The following is a 16,936-nucleotide window of genomic DNA, read 5'->3' as shown; positions in this document are numbered from 1 at the left end:
TTGCACTGCCTGCTTACTCCTGAATTTATAGGTAATGGGTGTTTCTCATGAGGAAGATCAAACGTGTGTCAAACATGGATAGACGCAGCTTGTCGTATGGCCTCCGAGAGATGGGGAACCAGACTAGTACCGAAGGCAACATGGACGTTGAGCACTCTTGTTGGCTTCATGTTGCGTACAGCAGCAGCAATAGTAAGGAGAGACATCAATGTGAACGGCGAAGCTGGCAGAAACGTTATTATCGATGCCCGTTATCTCCTCCTCATCCTGAACGTCTCACTTCAGGTTTGTTCCAACATGGTCATCTCCCACTTTGCTAGGGGGTGTGCGCCCAGGAAGTTGTTGTCTATTATGCCAGTCATGTCCCTTCGGTGTCTTTGCGATCTTCTTCGACCAGAGACTTCAGGATAACCATGGCACCAAGCCCGTCTGTGTTGAGCTACAAAACTGCGTCATCGCTCCTACTCGGCTTCTTGGGAACATGGTGGCTCTTGTCTCACACTGGCTCGCTCGGAGGCTGGCGGTATGAGTTTCCTCGCGATGCCTCGAATCATGGTCTATCTACGCAGCAATGCAACGCAGCCTTTCCAGAACTCTATGGAGACATCGAATCGGCTGTAGCATCACGCAAAGGAAACCCGGTCCGACTCGAGGAGTTGGTAATCAAGGATGACCAGTGTCTTGTGCGCGTGCTCGTCTACGACTCTGAAGTATGATCTTGGCGCCTCATTCTTGGTCTCCTGTGCGGGATGCTGACCTTGACTTTACAGCTATTCATCATTCAAGGCCGGCAGAATGAGAACTGCTGGATGGGGCGATGGCACGAACGAACCAGCGGCTTCTTACACATGATCCATCAGTCCATCGTTACAGCACCACCGGACTCAATCCCAAATATAGAGTTCATCCTCGACCTCGACGATGATCCACAACGACCTATCAATATCGCGCATGGCGAAGGCTCCAATCAGACGACCGTCTGGGGCCTCACCAGACAGGCACATCAACGGCACATCTGGCTTCTTCCTGATTATGCCTACTGGGCTTGGCCATCTGCACGTGTGGCAAGTCACAACCAGATCCGTCGCAAAGCACGCCAGATGAACCGCGACTATCCTTGGGAGAAGAAGCACAACAAGGCTGTATGGCGTGGAGACGCGAACCTGAATCCCGATATCCGCAATTCACTCATCAGCACCGCCGAGGGAACATCATGGGGTGATGTCAGAGTCTGCGATATCTACAAGCCCGAGACGAAGCAGTACTGCATGACACAGGACCAACTTTGTCGCTACAAGTTCCCGATACATACGGAGGGCTACACATATTCGGGACGCCTAAAGTACCTGCAACTGTGCAACAGCGCTCCTGTTGTTCATAAACTGCAATGGCTTGAGCATCACCACGGTGTTATGAAGTCTAGTGGTCCAGAGCAGAACTTCATCGAGGTCGAGAGAGATTGGTCAGATCTAAATGACAAGGTAAGGCATGTTGAAGCATTTTCAAGTATCCAGTGCTAATCCTTGTATTTCACAGATGACATATTACACCAATCACGAATATGAAGGCCAAAGGATCGCGCATAATAATTACAAGACTTTTCACGAACGTTACCTTACATCAGCTGCAACAGCATGTTATTGGCGACGCTTGTTCTCCGCGTGGGCGAGTGTTCAAGGCTTTGAACCTCAGTTGTACGAGAGAAACGAGCGCGGAGAAGTAGTCATGAGAGGACTGCCCTTTGAAGCATATGCGCTGGATGCTGAGAGACCCATGCCGGACGTCTAGGCGTTGATTATATTCTTGCGTCCTCTAATTAAGTACTATTCTGTAATGTATGTATGAATCACGTTTTTTGAAGCAAGAGATGTGATCGACAACATGTTTTGAGACTTGAATATCAGGACTGTGCTTCTTGCCCCACGGGCCATTGGTTGTCTGATTGTCGGTGGCTCTGCTCTCGCGCGTCGCGGTGTTGCCACGTCACACAGATAACAGGATCTCTTTCATATGTCTACTCATCCTTTGATAGTCATATACATCTCACACGTCGACCTGGCTTCGTGGGTATTCAACTGAAATACTCATGAACAGCACGGGCAGACATCACCCTGAGCGTTTGATGAGCAGCCGCCAGGGTGACACTTTTAACCACTATCCTGCCTATCGACAACACCCTTATGGACAGCGACATACGACCTGAGGGATTCAATGCACTTCAAGATCAGCTCGAGTATCCAGGAGACCTCTGTGCTAACTTTCTAGGTGCTTGAGACGCAGTGTCAGTATTGGTGAGTGAACATCCAATCTGAAGCCAGGTACGGACGAGTGCACCACAACTACCACGCAACATGCACTATATGTCTCGAGACCTCTGCATCGTTCACATGTGACAACGTTATGCCATCATCAAACGATCAATAGAGATATTCTCCGTACACCGCTTCTATCTACAAATCCGTGATGGGCAGAAGGAAAAAGGAATCTAAGAACACCTTGTTCTCTTTCACCTCTGCTATCACCTATTCCCGTCCGCCTCCCTAGTCGTTTCCAACCACTTCGCCCATGCCCAAGAACGAACCAAAAGTCTCACGAAGCTTGACAAAGCACCTACGAATAGTAATTGTGTCAAACACAACAACTTTGAAACATCTCCACGAATAAAGATCACCCATATCAGATCACAAACCCCATGTTTGCATCAGATCAACACCCCAGAATCCGCATCCCAAAACGTCCATGACGAAACACAACATCAGGTTTCCGACATCTTTATACTCTGACAAGTAGTTGTTTCATACCAGATATAGATTTCTCTACCGACATCTCTGATGTCTCTGATGTGAATGAACCATGGAACGTGCGATCACAGCACCTGTGTCGTAAACCATGCCATGCTATAATCGTGTCATGAACGTGCTCAGAAGATCGCTGTCAGGGTAGCCGACGGAAGAAGATCAGGCGTGCAGCATCAACCGGACACCCATCATTTACTTCAATGACGTCGACAGCTTGGATTTGTTGTAGCCTATCAAGGGTAGGAGACATGTGTAGCCAAGTACAAACGTGATCCACGATCGATCGCTGGATCTGAGAGCCTCACATGCACACATGACGATTGGATGCCTGTCATAAGGTATCATTTACATTCCTTCCTTCAAGTTCCCTGTCTAGATTGCTTTAAACAATGACGTTCTTGTTATTGACAAACGTATAGAGAGATACGAGACATTCACATAGTGCAGACACTAAGTGGGAGCAAAAATTGATAATCGACATATGCATCAAAGATTCAAGGAATATCGATATATAGATGGAAAGATAAAAGAAAAAAAAGACATCACTTCTCCTGCTCCAAAACAAGGCACCCATGGGTATCTCCACCAGAAAAAGAAGTAAATGGGAAAAAAGAAAGGGTTATCCGAACGCCAAAAAGAATGTCGTTCGCTTTTCAATGGTGTTTCATTCTTCATGAAAATTTGGTGTAGAAAAAAGAGGTTGGCAGAGGAAGTCTGACAAAAGAGAGAGTGACGAGAAAAGGAAAAAAATGTATAGTCAAGACCACTGAGCTTTTTGCTGGCAAAGCGGAATGGAAAACATTATACAAACAGAATTTGATATGTGAGTAAACATGGGTGAAAAAAAGGTGTTTCAAGCCTGACATGACGGGGCATTTTCCAAGAAGGTAAAAAAAAAGTTGGGTATAGAAGAAGAAGAGAAGGTGGGTGGTGTGCTAGACGAGTTCAAAGCATCTGAGCAACACCAGCGACGGCGGCAATGACAGCAGCAGCGCCGAATTGAATGGTCAAGCCGGAAGCGGCACCGGTGAAGGGAGCAATGGTGGGAGAAGAGACGGCGACAGTGGTGCCGTTGGAAGGGTGGTAGGGCATAGCAGCAGAAGCGCTGGGAGACTGGACGGTAACCATGGAGGAAGAGACGGCAGAGCTGACAGCGACCTTCTGAACAGTCGAGGTGAGGAGCTCAGTGGTGACATAGGCGGAAGCTGAGGTTGTAGGAACGGGAGCCTGGGAGGTAGAGACAACGACGGTCTCTGGGGTGGGCTCAACGATGGGAGTGGTAGTTGAGGTGCAAGTGGTGGTCTCGACGACACGGCTGACGGTGAAGGTGGTGTAGTAGGTGGTTACGGAAGTAACAGCTGACGACTCTTGAGCGTTGGCACCAGAGATGGCGAACAACAGAGGAAGAAGGATGTTGGTGAATTGCATTGTGGCTGGCTGGGTTGTTTGATAGTGATTGATCAGAGGAGATTGCTATGTCCAATTGACAATGGCGATGATGTTCAATGAATGAATGTCGTTTGATACTAGGCCTTCGAGGTTGGCTAGTGTGATGGTGATTGTTGGATAAAGAGTGTGATGGTGCAGAGCTCAGCTCGCTGTTGGCAGATGAGATCCGAGAAGGGAAAAAGAGTGACTGTTACTGTCTTGCAGCTGGAATGACTGTGTATCGATAGGAAGAGGGAAAGGAAGGGCTCGCGGATACGAGAGGATCCCCGCACAAGATATACCAAAAAGCCCCAATCTCACCATCTCTCAGACCTACCTATCCAAGCATGGCTGCCCTCTTTCTGCCACTCAATCTTAGCCGCGGGCACGAGGTCAAGTTGGTTGTGTGGAGAGCCACCAAAGCACGGGAAAAAACGAACGTGCTCAATCTCATTTCCCGGTATGCGCTTGGTCGCAAACACCCACTTTCAGCCTAGTGTCGCACCTCATTTCACGCAAGAAATGCATGAGGCGGGCGCTAGATCGAACGGTGCGACCATTAGACTTTGGTACCTGGCGCTTCCGTCTTGTCAAATCGGAGACTTCTTCTGGGTCGTGCACTGCTGTTGTGTCCTTGGTGCAACCTTCTTGCTCTCCATGCATGCAACCCATGTGGGGGGACAGACGAAAAAAAGCCAACAGTCGCAACAGAAAACGGTCCTGCAACGACCCGGTGCTGCTATCGAAAATGAAAAGATCAACAGTTCACACAACATACAACATCATGAACGAAAAGGAAATTGCAAAATCTTTCGTCATATCAAACGACTGATGGCGGGGGGTAAAATACCGAATAATATGCCCCCTTCTTTTGCTATATATCTCGTCATAAGGAATCGTTTGAATTTCCGCGGTAAGTTTGTAATGAGGATTTTGTAGGCGGCGTAAACAGACAAGATTATGCCACTTACCACGAAATAAAAACCATCATGACTTGCTAAGCGGTGAAGACACTACACCACCGAGACATTTGTCAACAAATTTTCCTTCCATCCACCCAGTTCAACAAAATCTCCAATCAGAAAAACCCTTCCAAGTACTTCTACATTTCCGAGTCGTAGGAATGGCGCGAAAGAAAACTACAGGCAATAGTTTTTATTTGCGCAGTCGTTGTTTCCGGAAGCAGCGCCCCACACGAGAGCATCCATCGCACCACGCTACTCGAACAGTGCTCGAAACCCAAGGAACCATGACTTTGTGTCCTGGTGGTTTTTGGCTTTGTGTTGCCACGGATTCTGGGCACACGAGGCGTAAAGGTAACAACAAGCGAGCAATTGGCACAAACAGGCGACCCAAAAGAACGTTCAGACAGCAAAGAGAGCACCCGGACAACGACTTTACCAGTGGGCTGCTTTGGCTGCCAGGTCGGCCTTATACTACTGTGCGGCCATCATCATTGTAGCCAAGAAAGGTAGAACATGGAGAGATAGGGAGTTGTTATCAGGCTTCAATCATTTTCTTCGTTGTCATTGTAGTCATGTGCCGAAATTACCTTTCCTTTCCACATGTGCTGTTTGCTCTCCCCGTATGCGGCCGACTGTTTTCTTACACAATCCCATCTCTCGTTGAAAACCTTTCACATCTTTCCACGTTGCGCAACTCTACACAAGAACCGAGAAGACTTCAACAGCCATGCAAAGAAGCAAGGCACGAGTTGCCAATGATTCAGATAAACTCAAGCCTTTCTAGACAGGTCATCCAATCGCTGGTCTCGTGTACCTGGATGGCAGTTGCCGCAGCACCCTCTTCGTTCCTAAGCGAAACGGTTTTTTGATCTTTCGGCTGGAAGCTTTATCGCACTACAACATCCTTCTTCTCCACTTTCTCCGGAAGACTTTTGGTACAACCTTCCTTCTCAACCACATCCAGACCGAGGCAAAAGGGAAGAATTCTAGGTCTTGGTAAAAAAACGGGTTGTTATTGACTGCGGCATGTCAAGCAGAGCAACAAAAAAAAGGCTACACGTGAGATACTGCTGCGCAATTGTGTCAGAAGATAAATTTAAGAGCATGGCGTCAAAGATAGAAAAACTCGTTTGAAATGATGAATAGATATTCGGATTCGAAAGGTGACAATGGAATAAGGTAAGAAGAACAATCCACCAAAACGCCGCGCCATATGCTTGTACACCATCAAAGACCAGGAACCAGAGAGAGAGAGAGAGAGAGAGAGAGAGAGAGAGACAACAACAACGACACAGAAAAGACGCCGGAGAAAGAGTGCAATCAGAGTACAAAGTGTGTCAAAGATGGACAGGGAAAAGTTAGAAAAGGAGAAGCAAAGAAATGGTGATAATAACAAGAAACAAGAGAATGAGAGGGAAAGTCCGAGTCGTAGAAATTAGTGTGGGTAGAGAGTCCACCTAGCCCTCTACTTGTATCCCAATAGGTGCATCCCATAACCTGCGTGCTATATCTGCAGGAGTGTCACGGTCTGACCGTGATGTGTTATCGTCATGTTCATCGTCGTCGTTGTCGCCATCAGCCTCGCCCATGTGAAAGCTCACACGAGTCTTCCTGCCTGCAGTGGGTCGTTCTGAGCCTGCTACAACAGTGGCATTGCTCTTTCTACTAGCAACAGATGCAGAAGTTGATGGTCGTTTAGCATGTCCATTCACACCGCCATTATTGCTATGCTGTTGAGCGGCACCGGCTTTTGACTTGATCGGTCGCCCAGGGAGAGATCCGCCATTCATCTTTCGCAATCGTTCGAGACCGGCATCAAGAGGGTTTTGAAAGCGACGCACGACGGCCCATTCCTTGTCGACAAACTCAAACTGCTTGCCGGCGTGCGGGGTGCGCATGGCTTGCGCACGGCCTGTGGGTAACAGACCGGGTAGGTGGGGTTGTGAAGTGGCTTCGATATTGGAGAGACCACGCTGTAGCCATAGTTTTTGTTGTGTTCTGCTTTGGTTCAGCGCCGGGTCCGGGGTGACAGCACCCGAGCCTGTAGGTGTTGGTGGCTGTTTCTGCGAGGCGAAGTTTGGAGTAGATTGATTGCGATAGAGATCTGATTGCTCTTTGCGGGTCTGGACTTGCGAGACGGTGCGAGAGTGGCCTTTGGCACCTTGCAAATAGCCCGACTGGTCGGCTGGCGTGCCATCCTTACTGTTCATGCCATCGTTGGAGATGAAGCGCGAGACGAGTGGTGTGTTGGGTCCGGCGTTCGATGTCGATAGACTCTTTGGATCGCCGGGACTTGCATTGGCCAATGCTGAGATGGAGGACACCCTAGGTGGCGCGGCGTTCAAGGCAGAGTTTCTCTCGAGCAGGCGCCGTGCTATAGCATCAGGATCTGGCATGTGCTGTTGAGCTACCTGAGCATTGTATGACGATGTTGGCGGCTGTTGCTGTTGCTGTTGCTGTTGCGGTTGTGGTTGTGTTTGTGGCGCGGAGAGAGGAGCTGGTGGAGGAGCAGCAAAGTCTTTTGTGCGGATGGAGAGGGTGACGGGGGCTTTTGCAGGCTTGGGCGGACTACGCGAGCCCACAGTGTCACTACCTGAAGACTCGTTGGCGGCTTCCTCTTCCGCGAGCTGTCTCGCGTAGGGGTTTTGGCGGGGGTCAAGAACGACCGAGTTCTGGCGCGTGTTGTTACGTGTGTTGTCGCGAGTTGTGTTGGGAGAGGCCGAGGCACTCTCTTCTGTCCATTGGTCGTCGACACCTTCCATCTCTTCACCGTCGTCGTCATCGTCATCGTTGCCCACATCGAATTGTACCTGGGACACCTTTGGCGCAGGACTCTTTGATCGCTTGACGGGTTGTGTATTGGCACGTCGCATGTCGGGTCTTTGATGCTGGCTCGTATTGCGGCCATGAGCGATACTCTTCCCAGCACCTAGACGAGACAATTGGCCACTTGAGAGGTTCTTCTTGAGGCCGGCATGCGAATGGGTGCGCGGCAGGTGGATCGACGTGTTGTTGCGCTTCATGTTTGGACGGGACGGGCTCTGAGGTACAAAGGTCGATTGAGAGGCTACCGAGGCCTGTTGTTTCGTCCTCGGAGTCGGAGGCTCGTCGTCGTCTTGTTGGCGCTGGTCGTGTTGTTGAATCTTGATCTTGCTCAGAGAGCGGTGGAAGCTCGGGTTGCGCGAGCCCATGCGGTTGTGATGGCTGACGACATGTCGCTGCGGCTTGTGGTGTGCGGGTTTATGGTTGACCTTATGTGTCGAGTCGCCCGGTGAGTGCGAGACGTGTGACGAGGTACTGGAGTGTCGGTGGGCGAGAGGTGGTCGCTTGTTCGGTAGCGGGCTGCCCGGAGCCTCATCGCCAGCCGCCATCGTCTTGCCTGTGGGATATTGGATACTGTGGTACGAGTCTAAGAGGTACCCGGTCGTTGAATGCTCATGCTATAACAACCAATGGCGACATGCGGTGCGACTTGGCGAGATGCGGGAAAGGAATGATTATGCGTTGCTTATGACGCCGTCGAGACTGGACCAGGCGCCCCTCGGACGCCGAGACGCTCGACTGCGCCGGGCCCGCGCTTGCCCGCCAAAGAGACCTGTCAAAATGGTCATCAAAACATGAGACCCGCCCATCACCGAGTCAAGTCCATTTCACTCTTGGAAGCATGCTTATCCATGCACATGTCCTGTTTGCGTTTTTGTAATCCTCAACACTTCCTGCATGAATACATGCATGCTTCTGATGAGATGCTGCAACATGTCACCGTCTCCGACAGCCCGGCTCGCCGAACGCCATGCTTACTCTGACATGTGAAGTACTCCCCCAACCACTCTTTTCTACCATCTGCCTTGTCCGTCTCTTGACAGAACTTGGCTTCTCCCATATGCATAGCTTCCTTCCAGTTCTCCAATATATGTCGGCACTTCCATCTCGGCTGTGACTCCATTACTGTTGCCACTTTTCTTTGTATGCTCAGCAGCCACTTCATGAATCGGCTCGCTGGCCGACTCGCTGATCTCTCCGCCTCCTAGGAACTCATCTTTTGCCGAAACATGCTGGTGGCCACCCCATTGTACAGTCTGCTCTTTTTTGGATCCGCGACGACGCCAACATACAAAGATTGCAATCACACACAGCACAACAACAGCTACTGCACCTACAACGATACCTGCGATGGCTCCTCTGTTTAAACCCCCGGAAGTCTCCTTGTTTGTCGCCTTCAATGCAGAGCTTTGAGGTAGTGCCTTGAGCTGGTCAGTCCACGTCGAATTCCAACTTGGCGGATTTGCCATGGCTGTAAGTGTCGTGTCGGTAGCAGAGAGCTTTGTAACTACCGCTGCCTTCATGCCAGGTCCTGGTGCTTGGGCCAGAAACGTTTTGTTCGCCTGGCCGTGCTGCCCCAAGAATGCTGCTTGCAAGAACGCGCGACCTAGATGGTAAGGTGAGCCCGCGTCCGGCGCATAGGAAGAACAAGGAAAGTACTGCGTCGGCGTGTTCGAGAGGGGGTAATCCAGCGTCAAGTTGAGAAGTGCAAAGGGTACTGAGATGTTTTGTAGGCCCGAATCTGTATTGAAAGAGAATTTCAGTGCCGATGGCGACGAGATGATCTGCTTGAATGTCGGATCTGTCGTATTCCAGATATAGTGTCCAAGACTTTGGTCAAAGTGGACAGGAAGGAACGCTGCTATTGCTGAGCACGTCTTGTCAGGCAGGTACAAGTAAGGTACGCCAGGGTTGGGCATTGCTGACAATGTGCTATCGTCACCCGTCCCGTTGCCCGTCAGAAGATGCTCATGGTTGATACTCGCGGACTTCAAGAATGGCCATCCTCCCGAGGCAACTTCAAGGCCAATTTCAGCAAGCGAGAAATGATTGTCGCCGGAGACGATGGGCGTGCTGATGCATCTAGACCGATCATAGCCGCCTAGTATGAGACTTCCAGACACTAGAGGCCAGACTGAGCCCACATGGAGTCCATAAGAGACCGAAGGAATGTTTCCTGTTTGATAAGCTTGATTGAGGAATTTGTTATAGGTGACATCAGAGCCGTTGGTGGTGGTCCAGTTGACTGTGTCCAGTGCTGTGTCCAATGATAGCTGTTACGATCTTTGTCAGCGTCCACATGATTGCCTCTTCAATCACGATTGCTCACCATGCCGACGTCCAAGGTATACGGAGAATCAGTATCCGGTTGCGTTACCGTATAATTAGACGCTATAGTGAGAGCCACACCATCCAGATAATATGGCCCATCAGCACGATCCGCTGACCACAGGACGATTCGATCTATGGTGAGAACAGCAGATCCTTCAAGGTCTAGAGGTGCTGCTGCTGTATCCCATGTCGACGCTCGAGGGACAGATACATTGACCCAATTGGAAAGCGAGTGAGCGCCACTCTGTGTCCACAATCCTGTCTTCTGAAGCTGACACGCCGAGTCCTGTGTGTCGCAAGCACCGGCTTGTATAAACAGACTCGTCTGGGTGAGAGAAGGAAAGAAAGTGACATTCTAGTTAACGTCGTTAGAAAACCTGCAGCACTGCTGAGGATTAGAAGAAACCAACCTGCTCGGGAAAGTCCACTAGCTGTGTGATGGCATTCCATGGTCCTACCAGGTTGTCAAAAGAAATCACGAGTAAACAAAGTAGGAAAAGATACCATCAGGACCAGCTGTTTGTTGTTAGCTTTTGTAAACCATCTGGCAAGGGTCGCTGACCTTTCGACTTGTAGTTCAAGACCCAGGGGTTTGCATCTGCGTTAACTTTACTCTGTGCAAGGGCGGAGCTGGCTCGCGACATGAAAGTGAGAGCGAAGGCGACAAGACAAACGTTATGCGCTTGCGAGCCACTGGGAACGGAAAATATCAAGACCATGATTATTGCGGTGAAAAACAGAATTGTGATTGAGGGTAAAGTTTATGGCGGATGCCAACAGTCAAGGCTTCATGTTCGTTGCTGTTGTTGTACGGGTACAGAAAGAAGGCGGGCGAACATTGATAGTCAATAAATATCAATCAGCACAGCCTGACATGCAACACTTGCGCGGACCAGCGGTGAGGTTTGGAGGCTTAGTGCGAATGGACATGCAGGGCGCTTATCTTGGTTGTTGGTTAAACAGCCTTGCTGACGTGGCGGAGCTCACGGTGGAGACCAAATCAGGACACGAACCGCTGCTGAAAATCTTCTAGGATCCCCAGCGATGGATCTCAATAGTTCGATTGTGGTAAAACACTTCTTCCGACCCAATCTATTAGATTGTCAAATTTGCTTGGCGAAGGATCATGTGGTGATGCTTCTGCATCTCTGAAACCATCGTTTTTTTCGTCAGAATTGCAGTTGCTTTCGCAGGTCTCCAGCCAAATCCTTGAAGACTTGTGCTCTCAGACTATCTGGCTCTGCGACTACCGTTGGCTTTCCGCGATCTGCATCTTCGCAAATACTCGGATGCAGCGGAATGTCAGCAAGGAGCTTAATGTTCATTTCCTCGCACTTCTTGATAACACCTTCGCGACCGAAGATCGAATGCGTTGTGGAGCAATTCGGACAGGTGAAGGCGGACATGTTTTGTACCATGCCTAGAATCTAGGAGAGAGGTAAGCTGTAGATTCTGCTGATGATACTTTGAATCACATACTGGCACCTTGACTTTACGAAACATTTCGACACCACGAACAGCGTCTTTGAGTGCAACGTCCTGTGGTGTAGACACTATTACAGCTCCTGTGATTGGTCAGTATCTGGTCAGTCTTTATATCGCCAGTCGTGTATACCATCGAGCTCAATTTGTTGAGTTATAGTCAATTGGACATCTCCAGTACCTGGTGGGAGGTCAAGCACCAGAACGTCGAGTCCATCCCATTCCACTTCGTGCAAAAGCTGTTGAAGTGCTTTCATGACCATCAATCCTCTCCACACAATTGCTGATGTCTGAGGTACCAGATAGCCCATCGACATGGATTTGAGTCCATAGTTAGTCAAGGGTATCAGCTGATTGTCTGTGCGTTTGTTTATTTGTGATGTCCGAAGATTGGAATACGGTATGGACCTACTGGAGGATAGTCGTGGTTCGTTGCCCTCGAGATCAAGAAGAGTAGGGATTGAGGGTCCAAATATGTCAGTATCGAGGACACCGGTTCTCAAGCCGCTTCTGGCGAATGCTAGAGCAAGGTTGACTATTCGGTTTAAGCTTGGGAGTCAACGTATAACTCGATCACTAGAGCATACCGGATATTGTTGATTTTCCGACTCCACCCTTCGCTGACGATACTGCGATGACTTTCTTGACATCTTTAATAGGTCGCTTTTCCGGTAAACCTCTCTGCATGCGAGCTCTCAGATTTGGCGGCGTGCCAGATCTCGGCAATCCCTGCACCGTGTGAGTTCAAACATCCAAACAGCCAACTTAGCAACCACATACCAATGGATTCTCATGCTGAAGTCTTCTCAAGTTGGAGAACAATCGTTTCTGCATTTTAGTAAAATGTCCAAGAAGCCGCCTCACATCGAAACAGAAGGAGCGCTGAAAGACGTCATCACCAATGGGGAATCTTCGGCGTCGGCGTCCTTTCTTTCCGTCTTGATCGAGACGCGTCTATCCAAGGAGACAACACGTCCATCCCGCCCGGTCTCGCAAGGCCGCTTTACTGCTGCAGAGAACCACCTTTGTCGCTTATTCTGTTTGGTCACTTTGTTAATGCGAGGTGGGAAGTACGATTATTCTTAACTCTCATGTCGTCGTTTGCGCAAGTAATGCTGCATAAATCGAGTCGATCCCGCAACAATGGAGTCAGATTGGGATGAGGTAAGGCGTCGCCCAACAACTCCAATGCGACTATGTATTCTTCGGACAGTTGCATTTTCAAAGATCATTATGTTCATTCGTCCTCCAGGTCGCCCGCGTTGTGCTTCCTCCACCAAGTCCAAATGCCTTGAATACACCCATCAGCACTTTTTCTTTTGATTCTATGCAAGAGCTGTTATGGACCGCAAACGAATTTGTAAGCAACGCTTTCCAGACAGTTGACTGAAATATGGTCTCGCTCATCTCAAAGTATTAGGGTCGAATCACATCATTTTATGGGCCCGAGCTCCAAAGATATACCTCATATCGAGGCCATGCGTCCGCCGAAGGACCCGTCAAGCAAATGCTGATGTGCGACCGAGGTGTCATATCGATAACAGCGAAGAGCGTACATCTCGCCTCACGGAAGGGACTAACACAATGGCATTTCAAGTAAGATCCTGATCAATCTTGTGGATTGATCCAAGCTGATTATACCCAGCCAAGATGACATGAAAGATCTGCGATGCATGGCATTCACCTCAAAAGGTGTTCATGAAGTGTTGGTCGCTGGTTGCCAAGAGACGATGTATAAAATCGACGTCGACAAGGGGGTCATCACCTCAACAGTACGTTTGTGTGCCATCGAACCAACAGTTTGATCTGACTAGGCCGTAGCTCAAAGCAGATGCGCCATACACCATGATGAAGCGTGGCGGACAGTACATATGTGCTGGTACAGCTGACGGCTTCGTTCATTTTCTAGATCTCATCAACTACAAGGTCGCCCGGACATGGAAGGCACATTCAGCTTTCATCAATGACATGGACGCCAGGTCCGATATCCTTGTCACTTGCGGATGGTCTTCAAGGCCACAGCATGGCTATATGTTAGACCATCTCGCAAATGTCTTCGACTTGAAGACATTGATGCCGCTGCCTCCAGTTCCATTCCCACCAGGGGCAGCCTTTGTCCGGATGCACCCCAAAATGTCGACTACTTGCCTGGTTGCCTCACAAGGAGGACTCATCTATGCTATCGACATCATGAATCCGGATGCTCCTAGCATGCGACATGCAAATGTGTTCGACACCCACATTACATCATTGGATATTGCACCTTCAGGAGACGCTCTCGTGCTTGCTGATGCTCAATGCGCCATGCATCTTTGGGGTTCGCCTAACAAGATACAATTCACGGAATACGGTAGCCCGACTGAATTTGCGGATCAGCCGGCACCTGCGCCGCCCATGGACTGGTCAGCAGACATGTAAGTGTCACTCCAATTCATCGTCCGCTTTTTGCTGACCAGGCACAGTCCTCTGAATATAATCGGCATGCCATACTACCGAGAAATGCTGTTTTCAGCTTGGCCAAGCCATCTTGTGTCTGAAGTCGGAGCACCACCGAGCAAGATTGACGCTGGGATCATCGCCTCACTGAAGCGATCAGATATCGGCGGTTACGCACCATTCCCACGTAAGACGCGGAGATATCAATTCGAAGACACAAGAGCAGTCCAGAGAGCACACGATACACTTTCGGCGCCGCGATTCCTCAGCGAACGGCAGAAGGACGACTCACAAGGTCATGAAGGCCCGCGAAGGATGTCAGATGCGCTTGAGGCTCTGGGCGATCTTGCCCTTGGCGGAACTACACGAAGGGATGTTCCCGTAATGTACCGAAACGTCGAGATCAAATATAGTAAATTTGGTGTAGACGATTTCGATTTTGAGTATGTCAATTGGCGCTTTGAGTTGCTTTTTAATTGCTAAAATGTTCCAGGTACTACAACAAAACGAAGCACTCTGGACTGGAAACCCACATCGCAAACTCGTACACTAATCCGTTACTACAACTTCTGCGCTTCACCCCAACAATACGCAATCTAGCACTTCACCATACAGCAACGTCTTGCCTCTATGATAACTGCTTACTCTGTGAGATGGGCTTCTTGACAGACATGCTGGAAAAGGCTGCGGGTATGAACTGTCAAGCTAGCAACTTCCTCAAGGTATTCAGCAGCTTGTCGGACGCCTCTACACTTGGACTTCTCGAACAATTTGCGACTGCCAATAACCCACTCTCCGTCACGATACAAGCCGCGAACAGATTTCTGCTGAAGGTCTTCTGCGATAGTTTCAGGCAGCTACCTCCGCACAACAGGCACATGGAACAGTCTTTGACGACAGGCGCTTTGCTGGCAATAAGATGCGGACATTGCGCTAATGAGATGCTCAAGCCTGGCGAAACACTCGTTCATGATCTGGTATATCCCCCGAAGCCACTAAAACATCACCCACGCATGACACCACCCAGACCAGCATTTTCTCAGGTTCTCAAAGCCAGTGTTGAACGTCAAGATCAGACTAGAGGTTGGTGTGACCGATGCAAACGGTACCAGCAACTCAGCACCCGCAAGACCATTCAGAGCATTCCCAAGGTCTTGATGGTCAACACTGCTATCCATTCGCCAGACCACAAGCAATTATGGGCAACACCAGGATGGCTGCCGCAAGAAATTGGTGTCGTAGTACAGAACGGACAGTTCTTCTGCTACGAAGGATCCGACCTCAAGTATCATTTGCAGCGAGGATTCTATGACATCATGGTCTATGAGCTTGTTGGTATGGTCGTTGACATCAACAGCGCAGACAACCAGAAGTCTCATCTTGTGTCGTTGATCAATGTCGCACCGTCTTCGCCTGACCCAACCGACCAAGACCAATGGCACTTGTTCAACGATTTCCTTGTCAGATCCACAACTTCTGAAGAGGCTCTACGGTTCGACATGAATTGGAAACTACCTTCTATCCTGACTTATCAAGCCAAGTCGGAATCTCACGTCATTGATGATTCTTGGAAAGAAAATCTCGATCCGTCTCTTCTTTACTACCTGCCCAGAGGACCGCACAAATCCCCCGACCCAACAGTGCTGCGCAACCTCAACCCAACGACCGAGCTTCCCCGTGCTGGCATGCCATGCGCTATTGATGCTGAATTTGTTGCTCTCTCGAAGGCCGAGATTGACATCAAGGCAGATGGTACTCGCGAAACCGTTCGTCCACCTCGGCTTGGCCTGGCTCGTGTATCAGTACTGCGCGGCGCAGGGCCATACGAAGGATTGCCCTTCATTGACGACTACATTGCGAGCTCTGAGCCTGTGGTCGACTATCTGACCGCGTACTCGGGCATCAATCCAGGTGATCTTGACCGCGCTGTCAGTAAACACAATCTGGTCAATCTCAAAGTGGCCTACAAGAAGCTGTGGCTGCTACTGAATCTGGGAGTTGTGTTTGTGGGTCACGGTTTGCCAAAGGATTTTCGCATCATCAATATTCACGTTCCACGAGCGCAAGTCGTAGACACGGTCGATCTGTTCTCACATCGTCTCCGCAGTCAGCGCCGTTTGTCACTACGCTTCCTGGCCTGGTATCTACTTCGAGAAGAGATTCAACAGAACGCCGACAAAGGTCATGACAGTGTGGAGGATGCCCGTACAGCACTCAAACTCTGGCGCAAGTACCAGGAATTCATGGACGCAGGTATCATCGAAAACATGCTCGATGACATCTTTGATCGCGGCAGAGAGACTAATTTCAAGCCGCCGTCAGTCTACAAGACGGAAAGAGATAATGGTGAGTGGAGACCTGAGACTCCTGGACATATGAGCGTGCCAGGTACGCCAGCTAGGAAAACGGTGGGACCTGCACTGCTTGGAGGAGCCAGTCATTCTCCCTCGGTCAAGAAAGACATTTTCGGAAGCCCGATTCGGTGAGTGCGGTCTCTCTTTTAGAAACTTGTACATAGTCTAGCATCGATAGAGTGTATTTTGACTAGAACAAAACCTTCACTTCAATGCAGAGGGATAGCTACCTGTGCTCGAGCGAGCCTTCCTCAGCTCAGAGTGCTGTCGTGCTCGTCTCCGTTTTAGGGCAAAGTAACCTTCCAGTCGAAAGGATCAG

At 49.7% G+C, this 16,936-nt stretch overlaps 6 protein-coding genes across 6 annotated transcripts; 2 read left to right on the top strand and 4 right to left on the bottom strand.

Moving 5' to 3' along the window:
• Positions 1–413: 413 nt before the first annotated feature.
• Positions 414–1,788, top strand: AUEXF2481DRAFT_25817 (uncharacterized protein; the record flags this gene model as incomplete). The annotated part of the gene is made up of 3 exons (XM_013492614.1): positions 414–710; positions 771–1,481; positions 1,537–1,788. The coding sequence occupies 3 exons, from the start codon at positions 414–416 to the stop codon at positions 1,786–1,788; spliced, it is 1,260 nt and encodes a 419-aa protein (XP_013348068.1).
• A 1,955-nt stretch (positions 1,789–3,743) lies between these two features.
• Positions 3,744–4,226, bottom strand: AUEXF2481DRAFT_1406 (uncharacterized protein; the record flags this gene model as incomplete). The annotated part of the gene is made up of 1 exon (XM_013492501.1): positions 3,744–4,226. The coding sequence occupies one exon, from the start codon at positions 4,224–4,226 to the stop codon at positions 3,744–3,746; it is 483 nt and encodes a 160-aa protein (XP_013347955.1).
• A 2,422-nt stretch (positions 4,227–6,648) lies between these two features.
• On the bottom strand, positions 6,649–8,562 carry AUEXF2481DRAFT_1405 (uncharacterized protein; the record flags this gene model as incomplete). Its single annotated transcript, XM_013492500.1, has 1 exon — positions 6,649–8,562. The coding sequence occupies one exon, from the start codon at positions 8,560–8,562 to the stop codon at positions 6,649–6,651; it is 1,914 nt and encodes a 637-aa protein (XP_013347954.1).
• A 232-nt stretch (positions 8,563–8,794) lies between these two features.
• On the bottom strand, positions 8,795–11,414 carry AUEXF2481DRAFT_205011 (uncharacterized protein). The gene is made up of 5 exons (XM_013493046.1): positions 10,908–11,414; positions 10,850–10,861; positions 10,756–10,799; positions 10,344–10,700; positions 8,795–10,287 (listed from the first exon to the last, which is right to left on the bottom strand). The coding sequence occupies exons 1-5, from the start codon at positions 11,062–11,064 to the stop codon at positions 9,028–9,030; spliced, it is 1,830 nt and encodes a 609-aa protein (XP_013348500.1). The 5' UTR covers positions 11,065–11,414; the 3' UTR covers positions 8,795–9,027.
• Positions 11,415–11,514: 100 nt separating this feature from the next.
• Positions 11,515–12,980, bottom strand: AUEXF2481DRAFT_696719 (uncharacterized protein; the record flags this gene model as incomplete). The annotated part of the gene is made up of 5 exons (XM_013493045.1): positions 12,608–12,980; positions 12,415–12,556; positions 11,961–12,362; positions 11,825–11,910; positions 11,515–11,772 (listed from the first exon to the last, which is right to left on the bottom strand). The coding sequence occupies exons 1-5, from the start codon at positions 12,659–12,661 to the stop codon at positions 11,515–11,517; spliced, it is 942 nt and encodes a 313-aa protein (XP_013348499.1). The 5' UTR covers positions 12,662–12,980.
• On the top strand, positions 12,971–16,749 carry AUEXF2481DRAFT_61674 (uncharacterized protein; the record flags this gene model as incomplete). The annotated part of the gene is made up of 7 exons (XM_013492814.1): positions 12,971–12,991; positions 13,080–13,187; positions 13,248–13,423; positions 13,473–13,599; positions 13,649–14,241; positions 14,290–14,706; positions 14,757–16,749. The coding sequence occupies 7 exons, from the start codon at positions 12,971–12,973 to the stop codon at positions 16,747–16,749; spliced, it is 3,435 nt and encodes a 1,144-aa protein (XP_013348268.1).
• Between the last annotated feature and the right edge of the window lie 187 nt (positions 16,750–16,936).

This window comes from Aureobasidium subglaciale, assembly GCF_000721755.1.
Source record: "Aureobasidium subglaciale EXF-2481 unplaced genomic scaffold scaffold_1, whole genome shotgun sequence".
In the NCBI taxonomy this organism is placed as follows: Eukaryota; Fungi; Ascomycota; class Dothideomycetes; order Dothideales; family Saccotheciaceae; genus Aureobasidium; species Aureobasidium subglaciale.
Note: the sequence above shows the minus strand (reverse complement) of the source record. Positions and strands in the feature narration are given on the sequence as shown.

Excerpts from the sequence above, each read along its gene's own strand:
- AUEXF2481DRAFT_205011 (XM_013493046.1), bottom strand. The coding sequence starts at position 11,064 with ATGGTCTTGATATTTTCCGTTCCCAGTGGCTCGCAAGCGCATAACGTT. Across the intron at positions 10,701-10,755 it reads TAGTGGACTTTCCCGAGCAG|AATGTCACTTTCTTTCCTTC; the intron begins GTTGGTTTCTTC and ends GACGTTAACTAG. Across the intron at positions 10,288-10,343 it reads ATACCTTGGACGTCGGCATG|CTATCATTGGACACAGCACT; the intron begins GTGAGCAATCGT and ends AGATCGTAACAG.